The 26,146-nt window shown below is 43.3% G+C and overlaps 1 protein-coding gene across 1 annotated transcript; it reads left to right on the forward strand.

Annotated features, from left to right (window-relative positions):
* Nucleotides 1-727: 727 nt before the first annotated feature.
* On the forward strand, nt 728-25,588 carry vax2 (ventral anterior homeobox 2). The gene is made up of 3 exons (XM_018735383.1): nt 728-1,725; nt 8,202-8,389; nt 24,701-25,588. The coding sequence occupies exons 1-3, from the start codon at nt 1,449-1,451 to the stop codon at nt 25,190-25,192; spliced, it is 957 nt and encodes a 318-aa protein (XP_018590899.1). The 5' UTR covers nt 728-1,448; the 3' UTR covers nt 25,193-25,588.
* Nucleotides 25,589-26,146: the final 558 nt, after the last annotated feature.

Raw genomic sequence — 26,146 nt, forward strand, 5'->3', positions numbered from 1 at the left:
AGTATACAAGAATTCAATTCGGCATGAATTTGGTCAAAAATGGGCATTTTCAATATTTAAACTACATATGTAAGTTCTGTAAACACGGCAAATGTAAGATCTTTATTACAGACATGGAACAGATTTATATATGTATAATGTTAAACTCCCTGAGAGGCATTTTGTCCATTTCGCCATGGGGAAAAAACACCCTGGAAACCTGCTGAAGTAACACAGGTGTCGGCAGCGGTCCGGTGAGCCACGTGGCTGTAAAAACGTGCGTTACATGTTACATAAAGCGCGACGGACTGATCATCATCATTTTAACGATGTATCCTTGCATTGTCCTCTAGTATTATATGAAATGCATAATATTACTCGTGTGATCCCGGTATTTCGGGACACAATACGAGTACCTATCTATAAGAGAAAATAAAGCGGTGGTGTGTGTGTGTGTGTGTGTGTCTGTTTCGTTACAAGCACCTCGCCTCGCCTCACAATTAGACGGATAATTTGGGTTTTCCTGGACCCTGGGGTAACACTAGTAATTCCCCTCCCCCCAACCCCCACACCGCCCCCCCCCGCCGCGTGAAATTGTGAAACCTTGTTTACCAATCAAAGGCTACATTGTGCGGACAGGAAATGACGTCAGGAATGACAGCGCGTTTAAAGACGCGCCCGCCCGCCCACCTACCCGCCCCCTCCTCTCCTGGGAGCTGTGCCTCTCGCCTCCGTCATAAAGGTGGTTCGCCGGCCCCCGTTTCAAAGTGGTGATGCGCGTCCGAGCGTTGTGCGCACCGGCAGGCGAAGGTGACCAAAGTGTCCCCGTCAAAGTGACAGCAGAACTAACGTGACATTAAGGCATTGTCCCCTTCCTTCCTCGTAGCGGAGACACTCTGTCTCTGACAGAGACACTGAGTGAGTGATGCCGAGCGGAGCTTCACACTCCAAGTGACGCACATGGCGGCAGAGCGTCGGCGAAAGAGCCGCGTCGCGAAGGGCTGAAGCGCTCTGCGGGACTCGACCCAACTTTCCACTGGGGACGTGTTCGTGGCGGACTGCGGCCGCCAGTTACCTGCACCCTTTGGGCTCCTTGGCCCGTGCGTCCTCCGGAGTTGCTTCCTTTCAGCATGTGTGTGCAGGGTGCTTTTGGGGACTGAAAGCGCCCGTGTAGCCGGACAAGGGACGGGTCCTCGGGGCCCCCCGCTTCGCGGGGCTCTGTGGTTTACCGCTCCCGTTTACCCTTTACCGCTCCCGTTACCTTCAGCGCTCCCACCCGCCGAGCGCACATGATGCCGAAAGAGCGCGAGGGAAAGCGCAGCTCTGTGACGGCCGATGCACCCGCTTTTCCCTCGGCTCCAGAACTGTGACAGGAAAATAAAACCAAAGGCTAGAATTTAAAAAAAAAAAAAGAAAAAAAAAAAGTAGCTACAGAAAAAGGAAGATCAAAACGCATCTGCGTTACGTACATGTTCGATCAGGCGACGAGTATGGGCGATGCGGTGGCCGAAGAGCGGAGCCTCCTCACCGGATCCAACCTGCTGTGTCGGGATCGGGATCGGGATCGGGATCGGGCGAGAGCGAGAGAACCCAAGTGCCGCGCCGAACCGGGGAGCGGGTCTCCCCGGCAGAACACGGCCGACACCCCGGCGACGTCCGCTTCGACCCCCACTTCCTCGAGCGAGGAGGGCCAGGAGAAACTTTTAGGAGTAGACCCGGAGTACTGCCGGAGGATTTTAGTGAGGGGTAAGTGAAGAAGCGAACCGAACCGAACCGCAACAGCGATGAACTTGTCGGGGACGTTAAACTTAAGTTCGTTCGACAAACGTCTGTTCCGCTGCGTCCATTAAAACCTGTCTGTTATCAACACTGACTGACAGCACTGACGGCAACCGACTGCATGATGATGTGGCCAAAGTGAGAGCAAATGTGTGCACACATTACACCTTATACAGTACAGTACAGTGCAGTACAGTGTTTTTCAACATTACATTGATCGCACGCTTCCCACGTACTGTATTTCCTTTGCCTCATGTCTGATTTTAAAGCTCAAAACTTACTAACGGCAACAAAAGCAACGATAGAGATACTACTGCCACTACTACTGCTACTACTACTACTACTAATAATAGAGACAAGATACAGCTAACATTTATTACAAAACTTTACGGAAATAAGGAAAAATATAAAGTGTCAAGTAATTTATTCCACAAGAACACAAACAATTTAATATGAAATTTAGATTTATTTTTATGTAAAAGGGTCAAAAGTAAGTTAACAATATTAATTGAAATTAGCCGTTGTGAGCCGTTTCAGTACATTCAGTCATATGAAGCACTGTGGTTTATTATTTAAAACATATTTAACTGTGAAGAGCGTACTAATACCGTTATTACATTTTTGTCATTGTACAATGAATACTGTTACTTTTATATACATATCTGATACATTTAAATGTTATATACGGATATATTATATATTTATCTATTATGTATATACAAGTAACAATATTCACATATAATGTTATTATAGTGTTATAGTGTATATAATGTGTGTGTTATAGTGTTATACTGTGATATAATTGTACTCTATTAATGTACATCTTGTATGTTTTATAGACATGACTGACACGTTGTTTTACATTAAATTTTTCACTTTTAGAAATGCAAGGTAACGGCACAATATCGCACATTTATATTTCGAAACGCAAAATGTACACATTTTGGGGTATTACATATATTATTTGTGTCTTACATTACTAACATACAGCAATGTGATAGATAAATATAGATAATATATTTATCGCATTACAATATAAATAAATATATATATATAAAAATTATCTGATTAGTCATATATATATATATACGACTAATAAATTATATATATATATTTCTATATATTATATATAGGTGTTTTATATATATATATATATGTATGTATATAATCTAATATATATATATATATATATATATATATATTTAAACACCTATGACCGATTTTAAAGTTATTCCATTTTTGCAACACATTCATATTCATGTTTTTCTTTAAACCAGTGGAGTCACACCTAAATTCAGTTGTTCCTTGAGATAATACACAAGACTAAGATGTTAGTTTGTTCCGTTTTTACTAACCATATTGTAGATTTAGCTTAGTAAAAAATAGTTTATATACACTTTAATTTTGTGACATTGAGGACTTTGGTCTCGATGCAAATTTACATCCATTCGCCGAGGAAACACTTCTCTCCGAGAACAAAACGAAAAGTTCGTCACATGAACAGAAGAAGAGGCTTGGATGCAGACACGTGATTCTAAAGTAGTGTACCGTCAATTTGTCACATTCCACCATATGAACCAGTGTACATTACACAAGTAACTGCATTAAAAGCTTTTCAGTTATTAAACAAATTGGTTTACAATTAATCCACAGATCATAACAAACACGTACATGTTTATCGAGCACTTTCTATTTGACCATCATAGTGGCCTTAACATTTCTAGGACTTCATATTTTGCTGCATTTATTGGTGTTTCTGAGTACGTGAAATGCACGGAATGTTCACAGTCGAGCAAACGGTTCCTCTCGAAAGTTTAACTGTTTCTTTTCCCTTTACTGCTGTGGAATAAATCGGGATCAAAAGACTCCCGTGTGACGGAATGATTGTGGTAAATAAATGACTATTTGAATGAATGAATGAATGAATGAATGAATGTGGTAGATAAATTAATATTTGAATGAATGAATGTGGTAAAAATGATTACTTCCTGCTCTGTTGTTTAATTGACCCTTTTCTCAAATTCACTTTAGAAACACACGCAGACAGCGGACAGGGCATGATGTTATGTATAAATTTTATGTGTTTTATTAAATATTTCAGTGACAGCGCTGTGATTTCTAGATGCTGGGATCACTTGCTCTTTTTTTAATAATAGTCTGTTTTACAGTGAACTACAGTACCTGCTGTTCTGTTTTACTGACATACACATTTGTAGGGGCCCATGATGTGTCATTTTTGCGTTTGTTCCAGTAAGTAACCAGCAAGCCTGGCGAGTCACTGCACAGTAAGTACAGTAAACGCAATTTTGTCGAGCAGAGCCCTGGCTGGCGCGAGCGCACGAGCGCGAGCCGCAGCCCCAAGCAGTGTTTGGCTGTACAGTATGTCCTCGACCATATGATGTACAGTCTGTGCTTGACCATATGATGTACAGTATGGGCTCGACCATATGATGTACAGTATGGGCTCGACCATATGATGTACAGTATGGGGTCGATCATATGATGTACAGTCTGTGCTTGACCATAATATGATGTTCAGTATGGGCTCGACCATGATGTACAGTATGTGTGCCGGGACGCAGGCGGAATAAGTCCGCAATCCCTCGTGTCACTATTTGTTTTTAAAGCTCCTCACTGAATGCGCTGATACCTCGTGAGAACGTGGGTCACAGAAAGGTCAGCTGTCCATCAAGTTCAGTGACACTACAAATAGACGTAGCACAAAAGCGCACGCGCACACACCCAAATGCAGAATTACGTTTCAGAAGCCAGTAGGCGTGGTGGCGCTCGCTGAGACTATACACACATTGGTCTTTATTTATGATGTTTGTGCCTCTGTGTGATACACAGGATTATATAGAGATACATCATCTCTCTGTTCTATTTGTTTTATTTTGCCTCTTTTTCTCAATAAAGACAGACAATCCCAGCAGTTCTAAAGTAACTGTTTAATAAACTTCAAACGCTGCACTTACAAGCTCACATTGCGTGGGCTATTTTTCTCCCGGCGCACACTCTAAAACTGGCACCTGCTGCAACAGCATATAACAATAGTCCCTATTGTTACACTAGACGGATGTATGTACGTAAAAGAGACCCCCCACCCCCGTGACAGTCTTACTTTTTTCCATCATGCATGCGTCCACGACTTTACACATTTTACACCATTTTACATAGGTGCTGGACATTGGTGTGTAGGGCGAGCAATAAAGTGAAGCATTTGGGCGAAACGCCGGTGCGACACCGGTAAAGTAAATGTGTCGCTGATTCGCTGTTACAGTAAGTTACACAGCAACGTGACACGTTACAAGTGCAGTACTGTACTTTTTCGAGGCCTTTTCGAAGGATTGTCTAAGTCGGGATTTAAGATCTCACCTTAGAATTGTCAAAATCACTGTTTCGCATTTTACCTCTTGCTTTAAGTAAACGTTTTACAGTCGCTACCATTGCTTGTGGAACGTACAGTACTGACAAGAGCAGTTATGAGGAATACTTGTGCAGCTGGAGGTGCTGTACTATACGATGTGAATATTAATATGAATGTTACTGGATCGGGCGCGGTGGCGCAGTGGGTTGGACCGGGTCCTGCTCTCCGGGGGGTCTGGGGTTCGAGTCCCACTTGGGGTGCCTTGTGACGGACTGGCGTCCCGTCCTGGGTGTGTCCCCTCCCCCTCCGGCCTTACGCCCTGTGTTGCCGGGTAGGCTCCGGTTCCCCGTAACCCCGTATGGGACAAGAGGTTCAGGAAGTGTGTGTGTGTGTGTGTGTGTGTGTGTGTGTGTGTGTGTGTGTGTGTGTGTGTGTGTGTGTGTGTTACTGGATCCTGCGGTGCTGTTGTGTTGCACTACAGTATCATTTGTAGCAATCAGTGTAACTGTGGATTAGCTGTTTCTATCATGCGGCTGTTGGAGCCCAAGACTGACCAGATGACTACATTCGTGTATAATATTGTACTGTACTTATAATACTGTAATACATTGATCCCAGTTTGGAGCAGAGCTGCACCGACACGTGTGCTCGGTTCCGATGCGGGAGGTTCCGTGAATAGGAGCGCGGCGCTGAAGACACGTGACTTGAAGCGCAAGCGTCAAAACCTGGGATGCGTCAACATTTGAGGGTCGATCGCGCGGAAGTGCCACTTCTGTTTTTACACTGAACTTTGTTAACACTGTGAACGACAATGAGACTCAACATCCCAGTTTGTACGTGGAAGTGACGGTGTCTGTCGGTGCTGAAATGAGGGCTCCGATTTTTGTGCCCGAAAACTGCGAGACATTGAAAGAGTAAAACTTGAAATTGTTTCTCCTTCACTGCCCCACCCCCACCCCCGGCAGCATCACCGCCGCTTTCAAGTCCTTTTAAGATCCGAGGGGAAAACGTCCTTCATTCAATTCAATGAGAAACATAAGAAGGGGATTTAAAACAACGTCCAACATTAGTTCTCCTATTTGTGGCGGATTAAGACAAATATTGGCTGCGTTTGAACTTATAAATGTTTTCATTATTATTCCTAAAGTCACTCTCGCGGCCTCTGTCGGGAACCCTTGCCGTCAGCGTCGGAGCCTAAAGAAACACACACACACACACAGAGAGACAGAGAGAGAGACAGAGAGAGAGAGAGAGAGAGAGAAAGTGCGCAAAGGGCTTTTGGAGTGATCAGTTCACCTGCTGAAGTCCATCATGTTTTGTGTTGTCGGAGGAAACATACCCAAACACTTAAGCAAATAAAGTCCACGATTCGAACCTGCGTCCGAACAGCCCAAAGTAACGTGAGACAGCAGCGCTTATTCCTAAAATGTACAACTGAATAATCAATAATGAGCGTCGTTTTAAGTACTCGGTCTCGTAGATGGACATCACTGTTTTTTGCCTTTTAAAAATTAAGTAATTTGGGTAAAAACTGTTTAACTGAAGTAGTTACTTCTATATTATTCATTATATAATAAGACAATTTGGAAACGTCTTATATTTGCTTTTTGTTGCAGACCTTCATTGATAAGAAATTATTAAAATTACGCTTACTATTCGCTGAAGCATTTAACGCTTTCACAATGGGATGGATGGATGGATGGATGATGGACGGATGGATGGATGCTTCATTAATCCCGGCGGACACTGCACGTTGCTTACGAGCCTAAGACACCGGCTTATATGCAACAAAGTAGTGCTGAAAGAACCTGGAACGGAGAAAATGACACTGAGAGGAGCGTAAAGAAACGTGTGCAAACGGACGGTTAGCACATAAATGACACTTCGCAGTGACAGCTCAGCACGGCTGCGACAAAAGAAAAGGACGTCGGGATTCCAATGAGCTGCTCCGTGAAGCGCAATCAGTGCAGCGCTGGGCTGCAGGAAACGCGACACCCCCAGCGGCCCGACAGCACCAGTGTGACAGCGCTGCTCGCCACAGTTATTAACCCCTGCTGCGCCGCACTCATAGCCATGGAACCAGAAAGAACTCATTTGTCCATTGGAGACACGAGGACATGTCTTTTGACAGCTGCGCTGAAACGACGCAAATTTTTGTCCACTTTTTTCTCGCCAGTAACTTTTTCTGTAATTTTTACGTTGAGTGTAACGTTAGATGGACAACAATAATAATAATGAATAATATCATGCTGTCCGATAAAGACGGTAAAAACATGTAGGGGGCTGGGCGACGAAAAATGGAAGAGTGTATGGAAATACTGGAGAATTTAGCTTGCTGCGGAGTTGGGGGTTCAGTACGCTGTATGTTCCTCGCTACGCCTGTATATAGTATGTTTTACCCTGTTGTAAATCCTGTCTCAACACACGGCCAGCCGGCTGCAGACATTTTCGAGTACATCCCCCCGACCCTTAACACAGTACATAACAAAGTAATTATATTCACAGTGAATATATTGTCAGTTGCACGAAAAAATAAAGCGTCGAACAATAAACGTTTGGACTGGTCGTGTGAAGCAGGTGCACGAGCTGTGCTACAACTAAGTGTTTTGTGAGATCGCCCAAAACAGTGGAGGAACACTGTACACAAGACGAAATATTTCTAGTAACTGACTACATGATCATGTTAGGCAGTAGCTGAAGAAGGCCCGAGATCGAAGCAATATTCGGGAAGAAGCACGAAACGTATCGTTTAGGTCCAGTGTGCAAGACCAGGCAGGCTGTGTTCTCTTCTCTTGCGGTGTTGAACTCATCGAGCAGATCGAAGGAACTCTTACTTGACCTTAATTAATTTCCTCAGAATAATTGTTTGGTCTCTTGCGCTCTGCTTAGTCGCAATGAGCTGGTTTGTATATTTTGAAGCTGAACTTGCCAGAACGCGTGCTGGACTTTGTGAATGCATTTATTAAATGTCTACAGTGATGAATCGGCTCGATGGGTGGTGGCGAGAAGAAATGTAGCTACACTGTTTCCTCACAGCTTATAAAACAAGTGCGTGTATGGTGTGTGTGATCCACAGACGCCAAGGGGACCATCCGGGAGATCGTCCTGCCCAGGGGTCTCGACCTCGACCGTCCCAAACGCACGCGAACCTCCTTCACCGCAGAGCAGCTTTACCGCCTCGAGCTGGAATTCCAGCGCTGCCAGTACGTGGTGGGTCGCGAGCGCACCGAACTCGCGCGGCAGCTCAACCTCTCGGAGACGCAGGTGGGACACCTGCCGAAATTTGTCCTTATCATGTGTATAATATTACTATGTAATAATACTCCGTGTGTGTTTCTGTGTGTATGTGTGTGTGTTTGTGGGTGTGGTTTTCTCCTCACCACGACACTGCTATGGCTAGATTATAAATGTTACTGTAAATCATGTAATGCCAGTAATAAGCCGCGCTCTTGTGTGGGCCGCAGGTTGCAGTTACCAGCTGTATGGTAACGGAAGCAGTGCTTAGTAGTAAAGATGTCATGAAAATACATGCATGATTGAAAGAATTTATTTCGCGGAGTTGATGTAGCCCGCCTTGTCATGTAGCAAATTTACATTTAAATTAACAATTAACAATACTTAACATTAAACGGACAATACAAATAAATTCCTAACTCCCGAGACGTCATAAAGACACAGTATGAATGAAATTCAATTTAAAAGGTGATTATTATTATTATTGAAAATATATATTATATATTATATATATCATGATAATAATAATAATAATAATAATAATAATAATAAGAAAGTAAATGACAGGTACGAATTCTGTAGGCCTTGGCTGCTGAAATGAAACTGAGCTCAGTTTCACTAAAAAGAGACGCAAATGTGGGAGTGACCTGTACAGTTTACCAGAACTTCTTCTGATGAGTTTTGCTCAGCTATGTTCCGTTTTAATTGTTATATAATTCTCAAGGCAATCTGTCTTGCTTACGAACTACACGACACTAGGTTTAAGGCTCCGTTAACGGTTTCCATAGCAACTGTGATGCCGTTCAACGGAAAAGTTTTTTGTTCATTTAGTCGTGTGCATTTCTGCTTTGATTTTGTTACATTTCACTGTAAAGATGGTATAATAGCTTATATTAAATAAAATTTAACTAATTAAAACTAATGGTATATGTGATTCATTGAATGTAGCCAGTATTTTATATTACAATAAAAACAATTCTTAATACAATCTTGCAAAAATTAAAACAGCATTCATATGTATGTCATGTACATTTCAACAGGTATGTTATGGTGCAGACTCTGTGTGTCTACATGTTGGTGTAAATGCGCGCACATCGGAGTGGAATCCTTGCACTCCAAAAGTATCTTGTTGTCGGGTAGTTTTCCTGGAGAGCAAATGTTCATTTCAAAGAAAAAATTGTAGCTGCGATTAAACTGAAAGCTCCTTACCAAAATGACAATAGCCTGGTTGAAAATGCGTCTCATTGCTTTCTCCTCCTGCCAAAACAACAAGTCCACTGTATTCCGAAACTGCTTTTTAGAATCTGTTTGCGCTACCTAGCAATATTTGAACACAATTTGAATTTAATTACATTTTAAATGTGCGATCACGTTTCTAAATTAACTGACAATTTCTGTGAGTTTAATAAATGATCCCATTGTTGCTTTACATATTTGTGTCATACAGATTTTTTTAAACATATTATTATTAAGAAGGTTTTGGATATATTATTTTTTAAGACGGGGTGCGGTGGCGCAGTGGGTTGGACCGCAGTCCTGCTGTCCAGTGGGTCTGGGGTTCAAGTCCCGCTTGGGGTACCTTGCGACGGACTGGCGTCCCGTCCTGGGTGTGTCCCCTTCCCCCTCCGGCCTTACGCCCTGTGTTGCCGGGTAGGCTCCGGTTCCCCGTGACCCTGTAAGGGACAAGCGGTTCTGATACTGTGTGTGTGTGTGTGTGTGTGTATTTTTTAAAGAAGAATGTGGGGCAATAATTTGTAGACATATTTTCTGAATTCTGGCCTTTCCTACCTAACCTTCACATGCCTAAGTTTTATTAAAGTTATACATGGTACGTCGTTTTGGCTGTTTTCCATGTCAAATATAGGAGGCTTGAGGGTCAGAGACTGGATTTTTCCACCATTTCCCAACTAGAAATCAAATGTTAGTTTGTGAAAGAATCGGTAGGTGTGAAGAAGCGGGGATGTGAAGAAACGAAAGAATATGAGGAAAAGTGGAAACGTATGCGCGATATTGTTTCTGAAAAAATAATGTAAAACATTACGCGGGTACTTTTTGGCCTGCACTGATAATTAAATATTCAATGTACCACTTAAGATTATAATTGGTCATTCTTTTGTCATCGGTAATTGTATTATTTGTGCAGTGTGCTGATTTTATTCTTTGATTCCCTGCGTAATTTTGAATATGTAAAAAAAATATGTTGAAGTGCAGCAAATACGTGAGGTACGGTCTACAGTGTAGTCCGCTTTTCTTTCTTTCTTTCTTTCTTTCTTTCTTTCTTTCTCCACTGAGATCAGTCAGGTTCAAGCTTACTCTGCGAATTTCGGCCGTTTTAAAACAAACGCAAAAACGCGAATCAAATCGTTGCGTTTCTTCACTAATTAATGTTTCCTAATGTGCTTAAGAAATCAACAAGTGTTCACTGTCTGAAGCAGCGGAGAAATGTGAAACGTTTAAAAAACAAGCTCTTGTGCCGAGAACGCGTCACACTGACCGCTGCTGTCTGTGTTGGTAATTGTCTAAGTAAGTCCTCCTGTCCAGATGTGCTCTTTCTTATGAAGAGACCCTCAAATGCGTCTGTCCTGAGTCACGTGATCTTAAATGTGTTTACCTTAAACATTTTTCCCTCGTGTGCAGTGAACCGGGATGGACATTGTGGCTAAAAGGGCCTCGCTGATTGTCAGTGTTTGGGCTCGGACTTTGTTCGAGCCGCGGTTCACGCTGTCCCATTTTCCGTGGAAATAAACGGACTTCACCCCTCCAGCCCCCCGTCACGTGTGGTCAGTCAGTGTCGCGCGAGAGAAGCGGAGGAAAGCAAATCATGTTTATAGTCAATCGCATCTCGCGCTGTAAGCATAGCAGCAGCAGTCGTGTTTCTGGACGCGCAAAAACGGCTTTTTCTTCCAACTTTGCTGCGGCGTTCGGCAGACGGACAATAATACAAATAAAGTGTCCCTGTGAGGATAAATTAAAATAAATAAAGGGCGCTTGTTTTCTCTTTTTTTTTCTGAGCGATCAAGACGCCTTTTTTTCTGCGTTTCAACTCCCTTCCACACGTCACACATTTCCAAGTTACTTATTTCATGCAGCGTGGATCCGAGGGACAAGATTTCCTATTTACACGCTTCGCTAATAGAGTGGAGTGACAACCTATCAGTATCGGGGAGATGAGACATGTTATACTGGGAGCAGAGCAGTAAAAAGCAGTAAAAGCAGTAAAAGCTGAACGCAAACACGTGTTACGCACAGGGGTGATGGCGATATGAACAAACACAGGTTTACTGAACAATTTCCGGTACAATTGGCCTACATTTTGATTACACACACACACACACACATTGATTATATTAATTAAATTCACTGTGTGCATATTGTTGGTGAGACAAATGACAACTTTTGTTAAATGAATGATGACGCTGGGCATTGATGGACATTGCATGGACTGTTCTCCATGGCATGTCTGTTTCAAATAGATTTATCCTTATGTTATATACGTATTTTCAATATTCTGATCAAATATATGATGCCAGAACGTCGTTGACTGTAGTATATTTGGTACTTTAGTGTGTTTGTTTTCTTCTGAATCTTTTTGAAGGTGTAGCTTGTAATAAATGTGCTGTAAATACAGAAAATCGGAAATTACCAGCAGCGTCGGGCAACAAGTTTCTTTGTGAGCCTTTGGAGGGTTAAACTTGTGGGATGTGCATGATATGGTAAAATAGCAAGATGCTATAAAATGCCAAGGTCGGTGAAGATATCAAATGACGTCATGTCCCTTGTGCGCAGACTTTGCATCTTTGTGTCTTTTAGTTCAAGTTTCAGCCTTAAAGTCTCCTGTGAGACTGAAATCGAGCCTCTTGTGTGCGTTACATCCACATTTACATGATTCAGTTACCAGACAAAGCGATGAACATCTCATAGAAAATACTGTGTTCATCAGCAGGAAGAGACACTTAGACACAGACTGACTCGTGATTCTTCAGTGCAGTTTGTTGCCAATGTTCATCACTCAAGTATCTGAATAAAACTTTGTCCGAATAGCAACGATTCCTGATCTCGTCCCTAAGATTTCTTTTTTAAATAAACATTTACATTACATTACAGGAGTAGCTGCATAAAGGTTTATCCATTATTTAACAGATATGATCTCAAAGTCATAGAGCAAGAACATTTACACATGACATGAACTTCAGAGATGAGGTTGTAGCGCTACTCGTGCCCTGGAAATCAATGTATCATCAATGGGAAACTGGACATGCTGCAGCTCATGGGACACAGCGGCGACTTACGGTGGAAAGTAAAATAAAAACCGGCTCATCGACACTTGTTTGTGTCATATGGTATCACAGGCTTGTGCAATTACACAAAAGAGATCATGAGCTTGTGAGAAATACGTTGTTACTACTAAATAATGTAAAAAAGCGCATTAACTTGGCACTGTACACTGTACAGTCTTTACTGTGGTCACTAGGAGAAGGTTCATGTGTGTGTGTGTCTGTGTGTGTCTGTGTCTGCCTACCTGCTTCAGTGGCCCATGTTTTACTGGGCATGTGGACAGGTGTTGTGTAGAAGTGTGTGTAGGAGTGCAATGAGTACTACTGTTACTGTATGTGTGTATGTGTGTTCCCTCAGTCACCTACAGTGTGACACACTACCTAAACCCATTTCTCTCTCTCTCTCTCTCTCTCTCTCTCTCTCTCTCTCCCTCACACACACATACACTATGGGTATTTGGACGCCTATTTGAAATTGAAATTTTTTGGCACCGACTTGCAACTTTGTTGTCATATTTTTCATGGGGAACATTGCGAATGTGTTGAACTAGACATCAGTAATTCCATCTTGTTTTAATTTTTAATGCCGAAACTATGAAGGTCTTTCATGCTCAGTTGATCTTCACCTTTTTGAGAAATCTGTTGTTAGAATCTTTGTTGTTAGTTTCATTGCTGCAGTTTTCACACCTTGGTCTTACTCAGTGAACAAAATTCAGTTTCGTGAAATAAAATTGAAACTGAGCAAAATACTGTATTATTCCAAACAGCTTGCTGTTTTTTTTTCTGATCTGCCCTCTTTTCAAGTCCAAATACCTCCTAATGTTTTTATTCATTATCAAATTGTAATGAAAAAGAATGTAATTTGTTGTCATGGGAAGAATGACAAATATGTTTTCGTGTATAATATAAAAAAACACTCAGTGAAAGATAACTGACCCGCTACTGTATTTCCTCATGAATTAACAGCGAAATTACAGCCAGTCACCGAAGGAAGCTGGAAGTGAAGAACGTATAAAAGACAATGATTGTGTAAATTCAGGGCTTGTGTTGCAGTAGTTCCTTTGAACTTGCACTTAGTTGACATAGAACTGGACACAAGTGACCCTGTAGGTGAACTTGTAACATGGTGCTTTTCCAGGATTTCCCCAAACACCTAATAGGCACATCTTTCCTGTGTCTGTCCTTACACTTGTTGTGTCACATCACCTGTCTGAGGTGTCAACCTTTCTCACCTGATACAGAATCACTGGGGAACTAAGCTAAACCTGGAAATTAAGTTAAATTGCACAGTATTAGTGTACAAAATAATCACAGGAAAAGTGTATATATCTGTCAATCAATGACAATGTGTGTAATAATGGTTCATGTCTCTACCTCGAGATTCATGGACTAGGAAAAAAAAAAAAACCTTTTAAATGTTAATATGCCGGGGGAAACCAACAGAAGCGCTGTTATAACCATCGATTATGGTCATTTTTAAGGCAGAAATGTTATTGGTGGGTAGACATTAACACGAACGTTTCCCGGCCTATAATTTCTTATTTAGTTAATATTTTAACAACGGAGTCCAGCATTATTAAAAGGAAATTCGTAGCGAGGACTTTGTTTGAAAGAGAGGTCATGTACTAGTAGTAGTTTTCTCTTCTAGTTTGAATGCACGCAATTTTTCGGCATTTTTCTTGTACTGAATTATATCGTGGAACGCAGTTTTCCGCGTAACTTTGTGTAAAAACACTTGTTACGGACCTTCTAGTGGAAAGTTTGCAAGTACACTGATGAATGTGGCTGTATCGGGGGGGGTGAATTAGGGAAGGGTCACGGACACCCACTTCTGTGAGGCGAAATTGGCAAATGCGCGCGGAGAAGCGCGGAAAACGCTTCATGTCCAGTTTTGTAGCGCAGCTTTGCGACCTTCTCGTCGCGCTCGTTTCGCCTAATCCTTGTGGACTCAGAGAATGAAAACAGAAGGCGGAGGCGCATTAGTCCTTTCCTGCCCCCCGCCGGGTCTGGGGTTCGAGTCCCGCCTTGTTACGGACTGGCGTCCCGTCCTGGGTGTGTCCCCTTCCGCCCTGTGTTGCCGGGTTACCGCCGCACAAAGCGGTTTCGGTGTGTGTGTGTGAGTGTGTGTGTGTGAGTGAGCGCTCCCCCCCACCCCGCCTTGCGGACGGAGGAGGAGAAGACGGAGAGCCCGGCCTCCAGCAGGTGGCTCTTCTTTCCGTTTCATTCTCCGCGAACATCTGCGGTTCCAGCGCTACATTCCGCTTGTTCTTCCTGCTTTGTAGTCCCCTCCCCGCCCCGCCAATGCACGTGCAGCCGGGTACTGAACTGGAACAACTGAATCTTTGTTGTTGAAACAGAATCGCCGGCAATCAAACGGCGCAAATGTGGGTTTGTGGAGAACATCATTTGCTCCTCTGCTCGGAAGAAGGAGGTCCAACATTGACAAGATTGCTGGACTTTAATCACTAGTGTTGCAAGGAGCTTTTTTTACAAATGAATGCAAGTGTGACAAAACGGGTATTTCGTTCTCACAGATTCCTGCGTGAAGCTGGTTAACAGGTAAACTCCTGATTAGTGTTGTGTTGCAGTCTGAAGGTCCTGCTTTTGAATCTACTTCCTGCTGTATTACCCTTGATCAAGCCAGGTATTCATTCAGAATCGCTCCACTAAGAACACCTTGCTTTATCCATTGGCAAATCATTGGGCACTTAGATATGTAACATTGAAAACTGAACTGGACAGTGGTGTTGGCTAAGTACAGCATAATAAGAGTATTTCTTTGACATTTCTGCTCAGTGAACTTTAAGAAGTTTCTGTCTGCAAGGGCTGGCTTTAGCACTAATGTAGTGATCACTGTGTATTAATGCTGGCTGTTTATCCATCTTCATTTAGCATCTTTTACCCTTTTGCTGAAACAGATCTTCTACCCTTTGACCACTTGTTCTTGTGAACTTGTGTGGCATTTATTGTAATTGTAATTTCTTTGGCAGTTACTGGAATTTAAAACTGAAGGTAACTGTCACGCCCCCCTCGGCACAACGAGGAGCACCTGTGGCTGATCAGGGGACGGGCACATAAAAGGGAGACGCCGAGCACACGCAGACGTGGAACCTTGTTCAGTGTTGTTACTCATCTAGCTACCTTGCCTTTGCGGTCCCTGATTGCTCACCCTTGTCATCATCTCACTGAACCCTCTCCTGTATCTCCATGACTTCCTGGTTTACCATAACTCCTTCCCTGTTCCTCGGGTTCTCCCTTTGAACTTCGTTTGCATGTCGGTGACCATTTGTCTTTTTTTTTGACTATGTTTTCTGGATTGCCCCTTGAAAGCCCTTCCTGTGTTCCGCGCTTGGGTCTGGCGCTCCTGCCCTGGGGGAATTCCGTGACAGTAACTTGTGGAAACATTTTCCCAACTTCAGGGAAATTTGGCCAGTTTCTCCCACTTTAGTAACTTCCTCCTTAAGGCAAACTACTACATCCCGTTGGGGCCAGTACAGTGAACACTACACACCCAGCTACACTTGAAACATACATTGTCATCTTTGTCTGCAAAAGGATGTTAGTCTCAATGTACCTGAACTCCTGATCCAATGTTAAAAAAAGTTCCAGTAACTTGTTGGTCTTATCCTGCTTTTATAGCTGCTGCTAGAACCATTTGCCAGTCACGTAACAAGTTCCCCTTGCTTTCTCATCAGAATGTCAGCATCATAGCAATGGGGTTTGGAGGAGTGAACGTTGTCTGTACACATCTTAGGTTTAATAAGCCGTATAGGTCCAGACTGCTTGTTCCGGTAGGAGGTAGTGGTGCCTCTCAGGAGAACAGGACTAAAAATGTGTGAAACTGGCTACATTTCTATGAAGTCAGGAAAATGTGTTCATAGTTACATTCAACTGTAAATTGCAGTATCTGCTAAAGAAGGTCACAGATTTAGGAGTCCAAGATTTGTTATAACATTTGTTATCATAATGTGAACTGGTAGGCAGTGATTCCTAGGCATGGGGTGAGGTGGACCCTGGTGAACAGCACCCCACTGACTGGCCCTGCTTTAATAATTGAGATCAAATCAACAACGGCTTTTAAGCAGCTGATCTGAGATCTAACAGTATTTTTTTTTTGGCCGTTTGCAGGAAGTCTGAGGGCCTCCCTGGTGTGGACCGGGTGTGATACTGGCCATTTGTTATATTGCCTGGTTTTGGGCCATGCAACAAAAATGAATTAAATAGGTGTTTTCACAATATGAAGGAAGCATATAATGAACTTTTTAAATGTTATTTGAAAGCAGGTTATAAAGGCAGGATAAACCTCAACATTGATCTCTGTTAGGTATTTAACTCTCATGGGCAAACACTAAAATGATATTAACAATTTATGGTATTAACAAGCTGCTCATATGTTATTTTGGTCACACCTGATATGTGTCTATTAATACTGTATGCTTTTGCTAATAGTTCTCAGGCACAGAAAAAGTTGCCTCACACTGGTGGGGTGTTTCTCATATTTCACCGTAAATTTGACTTGACTGGTTTTACAGATAGGCAAAACTTTATAAGTGAAAAATTCCAAAGTAAGAATAGGGTGACAGAAATGTAATAGTGTAAAATTACAGCTGTATATAAAGCTGTAATTCAGCTTTACAGATGTACTAGAGTAAAAGTAAATAGTATTGATACAAAAAATAGTTTATTAGTACAAGTAGAGTACAGTACAAATACACACACACACACTTTCAGAACCGCTTGTCCCATACGGGGTCACGGAGCCTACCCGGTAACACAGGGCGTAAGGCCGGAGGGGGAGGGGACACACCCAGGACAGGACGCCAGTCCGTCGCAAGGCACCCCAAGCGGGACTCGAACCCCAGACCCACCGGAGAGGAGGACTGTGCTCCAACCCACCGCGCCACCACACTCCCACGCCCCCACAGTACAAATAATAGAGTAAATATACTGATTAGCACAAATTGCCATGCTAAGACACACAGGTGTGCAAAACACAACATATGAAATATGCAAAGGGGGGGGGGGGGACTTAAGTCTTTCAGCAATTTCTGAAATCACACACACACACATTTTCTGAACCGCTTGTCCTATACAGGGTCGCAGTGAACCGGAGCCTAACCCGGCAACACAGGGCGTAAGGCTGGAGGGGGAGGGGACACATCCAGGACGGGACGCCAGTCCGTCGCAAGGCACCCCAAGCGGGACTCGAACCCCAGACCCACTGGAGAGCAGGACCCAGTCCAACCCACTGTGCCACCACGCCCCCCATTTCTGAAATCAGTACAAACAAAAAAATTAGCTCAGTGAAACCTGTACCTGTCACTCAGTGACTGTAATAGAGGTTAATATGGATATGTTGGGCATAATGGTGCTAAAATAAGCCTCTCTTCCCTATCTTTATGGAATCATATTCTACAGACGGTGGCATAGTTCTCCTTGAATACGGTGCTGAATGTGTAAAGCATAGAAAGTGTGTAGCAGAATGTGTAATGACACTGACGAGGAATGTGTCCTATTTACACTCGCTCCACTTATTCTCTAACTGCTACATGTTTTCTGATTAATATTTGATTTGATCCACACAAATGATGGAACTTCATATTGATGGAATATTACAACTTACTGGTCCCCTCACATGAAACAATTTCTGCAACATTTTTTTTTTTATTTTTCTGGCCTTTAATTCTGATTTCTTGCCAACTCCATCAGTTTCTTTGGTGCATCAAATACCGCTAAACAGTGTACTATACAGTATGTTTAGCCCAAATGTGCTTTTTCCTCCATCTACACCTTCATAAAACCTCATACACCTTATCACCTTGGTGAATAAGGTGTGTGGGCTGATGACACTACATAGAGTTCATTAGAAGTCGCTTTGGAGAAAAACGTCTGATAAATAAATGTAAATTAAGTAAACTAAATAAATGTAAACCTCGTAGACCCAAGGTAGAGAACTGCTGCTTAATGTGATGAGGCCTTTCTGTTTACATACTGAACTCCAGAATTATGATGTAACTCCTCTGAGTTGCTGTGTGCTTATATGAGAATAACTGAAGGACATGTAAGTGGTGCTGGACACCTACTAGTTCCACAGTCCCCTCAGACTGGAGGCTGTTGGCATCATCTTGTACAATCTTGTGTTTTCTGCCTAATCCTAACCCTAATCCAGCACGTCTGTGGTTCTGACTAACTTGGTGCTCTCACCAAACACTGTGTACTACGTTGTACAGATACTGGGAAAGGCCAGCATGGTAGTGCAAAGAACTGATGGACATATGTCGTGTCTACATTTTCCAACTTGATGCATCATTATCCATCCATCCATTAACATTAATTTGCCTGTCAAGTGCAGGGTTACTGTAGTCTAGAGCCTATCCTGGAAACACAGAACACAAGGTAGGCTCCACTGTCGATGCCAGTCTATTGCAGTGCGTTCACCCACTCATTCACACCCTACAGGTCATTTAAAACCACCAAATTGGTTAAAATGTGTCTTTGAGAAGAAAGTGGAGCACTAAGAGAAACCCCACAAAAATATGAGGAGAAAATGTAGACCATGCCAAACACATCTTAGCACACAGCCCAGACACTGTGTGGAATCTGTGCTAGCAGGTGTGCTGTCATGTCATGTTATGATATATTGATCTATTTCTGGTGGAAAATGTCTTTTTCGCATGGTGTATGTGTATTTAGTGATGCTTCGTGGTTAGCTGTAGTGTAGAGTTTCTCCGTCTGTATCATTGGGCGCTTTGTTGGAAATGGCCTCATCCAAGGCTTTGTCCTGTTTTACATCAGCATAACATTTAAAATTTACTGATTGAGTAGATTCTTCTTCTCCAAAGTGACTTCCAATGGACATTGTAGTATTTAGCTGATACCTTTCCATCCAAGATAACTTAAAGTGCTAGATACACTACAGTACGCTACCTACAGCCAGTCGCTCTTCTATAGACCAGAACAAGTCTGCCCCACACACCCACACACAACTGACAATTAGGAATCACCATTTACTTAAAATGTGTCTTTGGACCGTGGGAAGAAATGCACACGAACACAAGTAAAACAGGCAAACTCCACAGAAACGTAATCGGGGATCAAACCCATGTCCTCTTGTTCTGTAAGGCAATAGTTCTGCTTGCATTGCCACGGTGCTGCAGATTTTTGTGATAATACATGTATAATTTTTCAGTATGTTTTAACTCTGCTCTTGAGCTTTTAATTTTGGAATCATTTATTTGTGTGTATGATCAGGTTATCATTTTTAACATCCCATGCATTTTAAGGGCCCATAGTGCAGATGGCTTGTGCTGCTGGAGGCCACCATTGGGAGTGCAGGGCTTCCCAGCTCTGCACAAGAATCCTCTCATTCACAGTGCCAAGTATAAGCCTAATTGCCTTATCTAAACCTCGACATCACAGGATGCAGAGCTGGAACTAATAATAGTCAAAGTGTTCTTTCCTAAGGCGGATTACGGATCCATGTCCACCAGCAGTTCTGTAAGAAGGCATTGACCCTTGGCTGAACCCTCTTGGACATGTGTTCCAGAAATGCACGGGGCAGGGCAAGGATCAAGGCACACGGGTGAAGGGGGAATCAGGTGAAATTAGGTGATAAAGAGACTGGATGAGGAGGTGGAAGAAGGAGTAGGTGGGTGGCAGTGAGGTCAACAGGGCAGAAGGAGCATGAAGGCTCAACAAAGGGCTGAGATTGGAAGTAGAACAAAGAGCTTTTCTCATACTCAACAGATTACATTCATTTTTCTGTTGAAAATTTGAGGGCTAGATGCTCCAAAATTCGGCTCTGCCTACAAGTCCTTTTTACATTGCATTTGGCATTGAATTCTGAGTGTTTTTTCTTATCAGACACATGAAAATAGTTTGCCCTGTCATTTTTTTAAAATGATTTCTAGGATAATGGCTTTCAGACCCTTCAAGGTGAAGGTGTCTGTCACTTGATTGTTTGCTCTGTGATGAACTCTTGGCAAACCATTCCGTTTGCACTGCAGAAACTTCTCTACTCTCCCTCAGTAGTTTTACAGTCTGTATAATTTTGTAACATGCTCTTACTTTAAATTATTACACAAATTTGCAATCCCATTCTGTCTTCAGCAGATTTATTGATAATAGCTCCTCATGCACATTTATGTTGAATGATTTAAGTCTCTTAATAAAATGTCTGTATCTCTGGGCTTCTTTAATATAGTTTCTTCCAGCAAGACTACAATGGTGTTTTGTTTTTGTCCACAGAAACCACAAATGGTCTTGGCTTTGTCTTTAGAAATTTGTTCCAGTTATGTTTGATCTTAGCACTTGTTTGAGTTTTCAAGACCAGCACAAATTATGCATGATAAAAATAATGAACATTAAAGCTTTCATTTGTGAATTTACTCTTGACACCAACACTTCATCAACTTAAGTAAAATAAAACTGAAAAAATGAGAATGGTTTGTTTCAACTTGGATTCTTGGATGCAATCTGAGGATGAGACTAAGTGCACAATTCATGCACAGAGAATATGCGATGCAATGGAAAGTCGGAACTCGCATAAAATACAAGTATATGTTTTAAAATAAAATGCAATAACATGGAGAGCAGCAATGGAATGTGTACTTGTTTCATAACATACAACATAGGTCTTTCTGATCCAGTGTTCATTTTGTTTCCAAATGTGGCAAATCCGCTAAAGGCAAGTGTATTTTCAAACTTTCTGCTGATCACATGTAGCTCCTCAGGTGATAGGGCTGAGGAAACACATGTCACATGCAGTGCCAAATATGTCCTGTCTCTGGTTTGTTCCTCTCTTGATAACTGGATTCTCTTCCAGTAGTCCTGAAGTCTGCTGTTCAACAACACCGACTGTTCATCTTAATGAAGAAAGATGTGTAACTTAACTTGAATAACTTTTCCTTGGAAAGGTGTGAGAAACAGAGCAATTTCCAAAAACTGAAATTCATGGGCAGATTTTGTTCCGTGTGTCCAACATGTCCCTCATGGGCACCGAGGCCGTAACGGTGTCATGCAGTTAGTGCTCAAATGCGCGTTTAGATAGCTACTACTTTCAGTTCATCACAGATGTGTTCTTGTCCTGCTCCTCTTGACAGGTGACCACATTTTTGGACGAGGCTGTGATATGAAAACCACAACGCGTGGATAGTTTAAAGTCACACAGATGCAGGGTGCACAGTTTTGTTTGGTGTCCCTGCCCTTTGAGCAGCGACCCATTGCTGTATACATGGGAGCAAATCCAGGCCAGGCCAGATTCCCCTGTAATCTGTGCCCGAGCACTGAACCCTCTATCTCATTAAAGATGATTTAGTCCCAATGGTGTAGATGTTCAAGATGGATTTTCTTCCCTTCTTTGATTCTCATTGTTTTCCCGAATTTCTGCTGGAGCTTTAGATTATGTAAAGCTGAGGCAGGGCATTCAGTGAGTGTCTTGAAATGAACTCAAACAGCACAAAGCGGTCCAGCACTGTGGCGTTCTGCACACACTCAGGCGTTTCACACTGACAGAAAACAAGGAGGGGGGCAAATAGCATGTGGGTCGGTGAGCGGGTGACTGAGAGATGACTGGAAAATTTAAATGGGGACTGAACAGAGGGGCGAGAGGGGAGAATAAGGTGAACACGAACAATTGACCTAAGTTCTCTGTCACATCACAACAGACCAACGGAGGCCCTCCTACAGGAAAGGCTTTAAAGACCGATGTTGTTGCGATTATCATGACACTGATAGAACCACTGGAGTTAAGTGTGACAGGTTCTATGGACTGAAGAAACACGGTCCCATCAGTGGTCCTGACCAATCAGAAGGCCTTTCTTTCTTTCTTTCTTTCTTTCTTTCTTTCTTTCTTTCTTTCTTTCTTTCTTTCTTTCTATCTATCTATCTATCTATCTATTGCTAGAAATTGAAATGACTTTATCACCACCTTTACTGGTCATGTGACAAATATTGTTCAGCCAGTTATACTGTTTATTCTGAGGTGTAACATAGTTTATATTTGGCACTTTGTTCAGAACTGCAATTTGCAAACTTGTTTTTTGACGATACTGTTCACAAAGACCCGTACATTTTTTAATAATCACTGTCTGCCAGTGATGTCACTCTAATTCTCCTAGACGTCTCTGTCATCTCTGTCTGATTCTCTCTTCTTGAACTAGCTCATTTCCATACAAGTTGCCTATGTTGTCACTCCTTGTATTCATATAACACAATCGCTTCTGGTGTTCATCAGCTGTGTGATTTCTCACACAAGCAAATCTCCACACTCTGGGAAAGTCATGTAACTATTTTTCGCTGTCTCTATTTCACTTAATGTGGAATTAAGAGGAGGCTCCAAGCAAGGACGTATGCTCTTAGTAACACACACATCAAGCTACAGTTAATTTTTCCTTTATTTCATGCTTTAAAGGAGCTGTGCTGCTTCCTGCTTGGTTTGCTTGAGTTGTGTTAATTAAACCTCTTTTTTTTGGGATCAACTGTTCTCGTGCCTTTGTCCTTTGGTATTGTTTTATAACAGGAGTCATTCTTATAGAGAAGAAGCTGTATTGATAAAAATTAATTTGACTTTAATATTCAGACTGGGGGGGTGCAGTGGCGCAGTGGGTTGGACGGGGTTCCTGCTCTCCAGTGGGTCTGGGGTTCGAGTCCTGCTTGGGGTGCCTTGTGACGGACTGGCGTCCCGTCCTGGGTGTGTCCCCTCCCCCTCTGGCCTTACGCCCTGTGTTGCCGGGTAGGCTCCGGTTCCCTTCGACCCCATATGGGACAAGCGGTCCTGACGGTGTGTGTGTGTGTATTCAGACTTACTTTCTTTTATTTACTGCTTGCCAGACTAAGAAATGTATTACATATGCTACCCTGGTAAATTTTTAAAGTACCACGAAAAACTGTATAATATATTAAAGTGTTGTGATATTTATTTTTACTTCTGTATCAACAGGATTTCAGTAGACGTATGACCAGCTTGTATTTTTTACATTGGCTGACATGACTATTTTATATGCCGACCTGAAAGAATGAGACAAAGTCGTGAGAAGTGCGGTGTTTTCCTCCCATGAGATGGATTCTCACTGTGTCGTGGGCACACTTTCTTCGAGTGCAGCTCCACGCTTGTGAAACGACCCCCAGGGAGGGGAGAGGAAAGTCGGTCAGTCTTGTATACATATTTCATCGCAATGATTCCTCTTTCTCTACTAGATGTTGTTTGATCTCCCCCCCCCACCCCCACCATACGTTGAAGAGCTTCTGCATTAATTAAAGATCAACAGCACAAGCTCACCTCTCTTTGGTTTTGTGGCTGTGAGTGTCCAGGACCTAACGCACCCCCCAACTCCTTAAGCTCTGCTATGCAGCTGAAGGGGCCGGGGGGACATTGCAGGGCCACACTGCAACGCTGCCAGTTGATAGCCTCCCAGGAACATACGAGGAATAATCATGTGCAGAGGAGAAGGAAAAGCTTTTGCTGTACTGCATGTATGACAGAAACATGCAAACATTCCAACTGCACAGTGTTACAGAGTGGAACAGGAAGTGTCCAGAAAGCTCGAGTGAAGTTTCTGCCCTTTGTCCCACTCAGGAAAGGGTCCCTCTGCTCTAACTGTGTCAACAGCTTCATGCCAGAAATGTGCACGAAAAAAGGCGCATTGGCTTCAGCTGCATGTGTTTTGTGGGTTCCAGAACATCACAAGACATGCAGTTGGGGTTTGGCTGACGGTTTTCCTCGGTCAGTCTTTCCCATTGCCCTGTCCTCTGAAGAGAGCTGTCTATCTTCACCAGGAGACACTTGCCTGAGATGCCCCGTTGTGCTGTTTCACTCATCTTTTCATGGAGTTTTACTACGAAAAGGGCCTCGGCACTCATTTGTTTTGAATAAAGTAGGAAGTCGAAAAAGACATCCTTCAGAAAATATTCCCTCTGCAGCTTGTACTCAGCGTGATGCGCTAATGTCACATCACAGTGGATCCATCGATTCACCTTTGGCACGTGTCAGCAAAGTTGTATTACAAGTTGTTTTACTCCACTGTTGACAAAGCTTTTCCCATCCTGCCACTGTCTGCCTGTCCTGTAGGTGAAAGTCTGGTTCCAGAACCGGCGCACCAAGCAGAAGAAAGACCAGTCTAAGGACACAGAGAAGCGCTCCTCATCCACCTCTGAGTCACTAGCCACCTGCAACATTCTGCGGCTACTGGAGCAGGGGCGCCTGCTGTCAGTGCCTGCACCCCCAAACCCGCTCCTGGCCCCTCACAAGGGCAATGGCTCCCTCTTGGGCAGCAGCACCAGCGGCAGCATCAGCAGTAGCAGCAGCAGCAGCAGGAGCTCCTCCACAATCATAAGCGGGAGTCACACCAGCACTGGCGCCAGCTTTGGCCTGTCGCTGCCCTCATTAGGGACCCCACCCTCACCACGGCTGGCTGCTCCACCTCTTTGCTTCTCCTTGCCGATGTTAGGAGGCACCCACGAACTGGCCACGGGGTACGGTTGTGGCTCCTCAGCTTTTGAGCCATACACGCGGCTAGAGCGGAAGGATGATGAGCTGGGTGGGAAGAAAACCATCACATAAAAAAGCCACAGCTGTCCTTCGCTTTCCCTTTGGTTAAAAGGCTCATGAGATGGGCTCCAAGGTGAGCGGGCAGTGCCACGAGCCGCCTGTGATTCCTCTGGGCCGCACCCATTCAAACTCTCCACCCTCTTCTATAAACCAAGCATGTGGGTGTGCGCAAGGCTGTAAAAGGATAAACTGCTTGCGGTGTTTGTAGGTGATATTGTTATGTGTTGTAAGCCAAGTGTTTGGTGTTGTTTTTTTTTACTTAAAGCCACACCGCTCTGCGATCTGATCAGTGCTCACGTTGTCATTGCCGTGTCTCGTGTTTTCCCCCCTCTCTCTTGTTGCTTTTCCTCACCTTTAGACGCGGTAAATATTATTACCTAATGCCTGAAGGACAGAGCACATTTCTAAACAGCCACTTGACATAATGCAGATTTTAACCTTAACAAATGGATGAGAAAGAATAACAGCTACATATCAAAATGTACAATGTAGTAGTATGTCCAAAGATACAACACTTGCCTTAGGTGGGCTTTTGCAGAACATGTATGAGTGGAGGTGAATGTGTGTGTACGCAAGTTCACATTTCAGTCGTTATTATGCCAGAGTTCAGAATGCATCTGAATGTGGCAGCAGGGGCTGTGAAACTTGTGTGCTTGAATGATGCTCAGGCGTAGCACCGCAGCAGGAAGCCTCATGTGTCTCACGCTCCGCGGCCGCATGGTCACCGGGACCTGCACAAGGCTCACACTCCTTTCCAAACTTCCTCTCTCTTCCAGTCATGCAGAAGCTGGCGATGCCAAATTTCGCTGTCTGCAGTGAGTCTGCAGGTGCTCCGGTGTCTTGTCCCAACTCCATTTGAATCCCTCTACAAACTGCCCTCAGGCTCCCTTGTGGAACCTGCTCTCCAGCAGTAACACAGTACTCCGTCCACACTGTGACACCGAAGCCTGTGCTCTCCATACATCC

Source organism: Scleropages formosus, chromosome 11 (genome assembly GCF_900964775.1).
Source record: "Scleropages formosus chromosome 11, fSclFor1.1, whole genome shotgun sequence".
NCBI lineage: Eukaryota > Metazoa > Chordata > Actinopteri > Osteoglossiformes > Osteoglossidae > Scleropages > Scleropages formosus.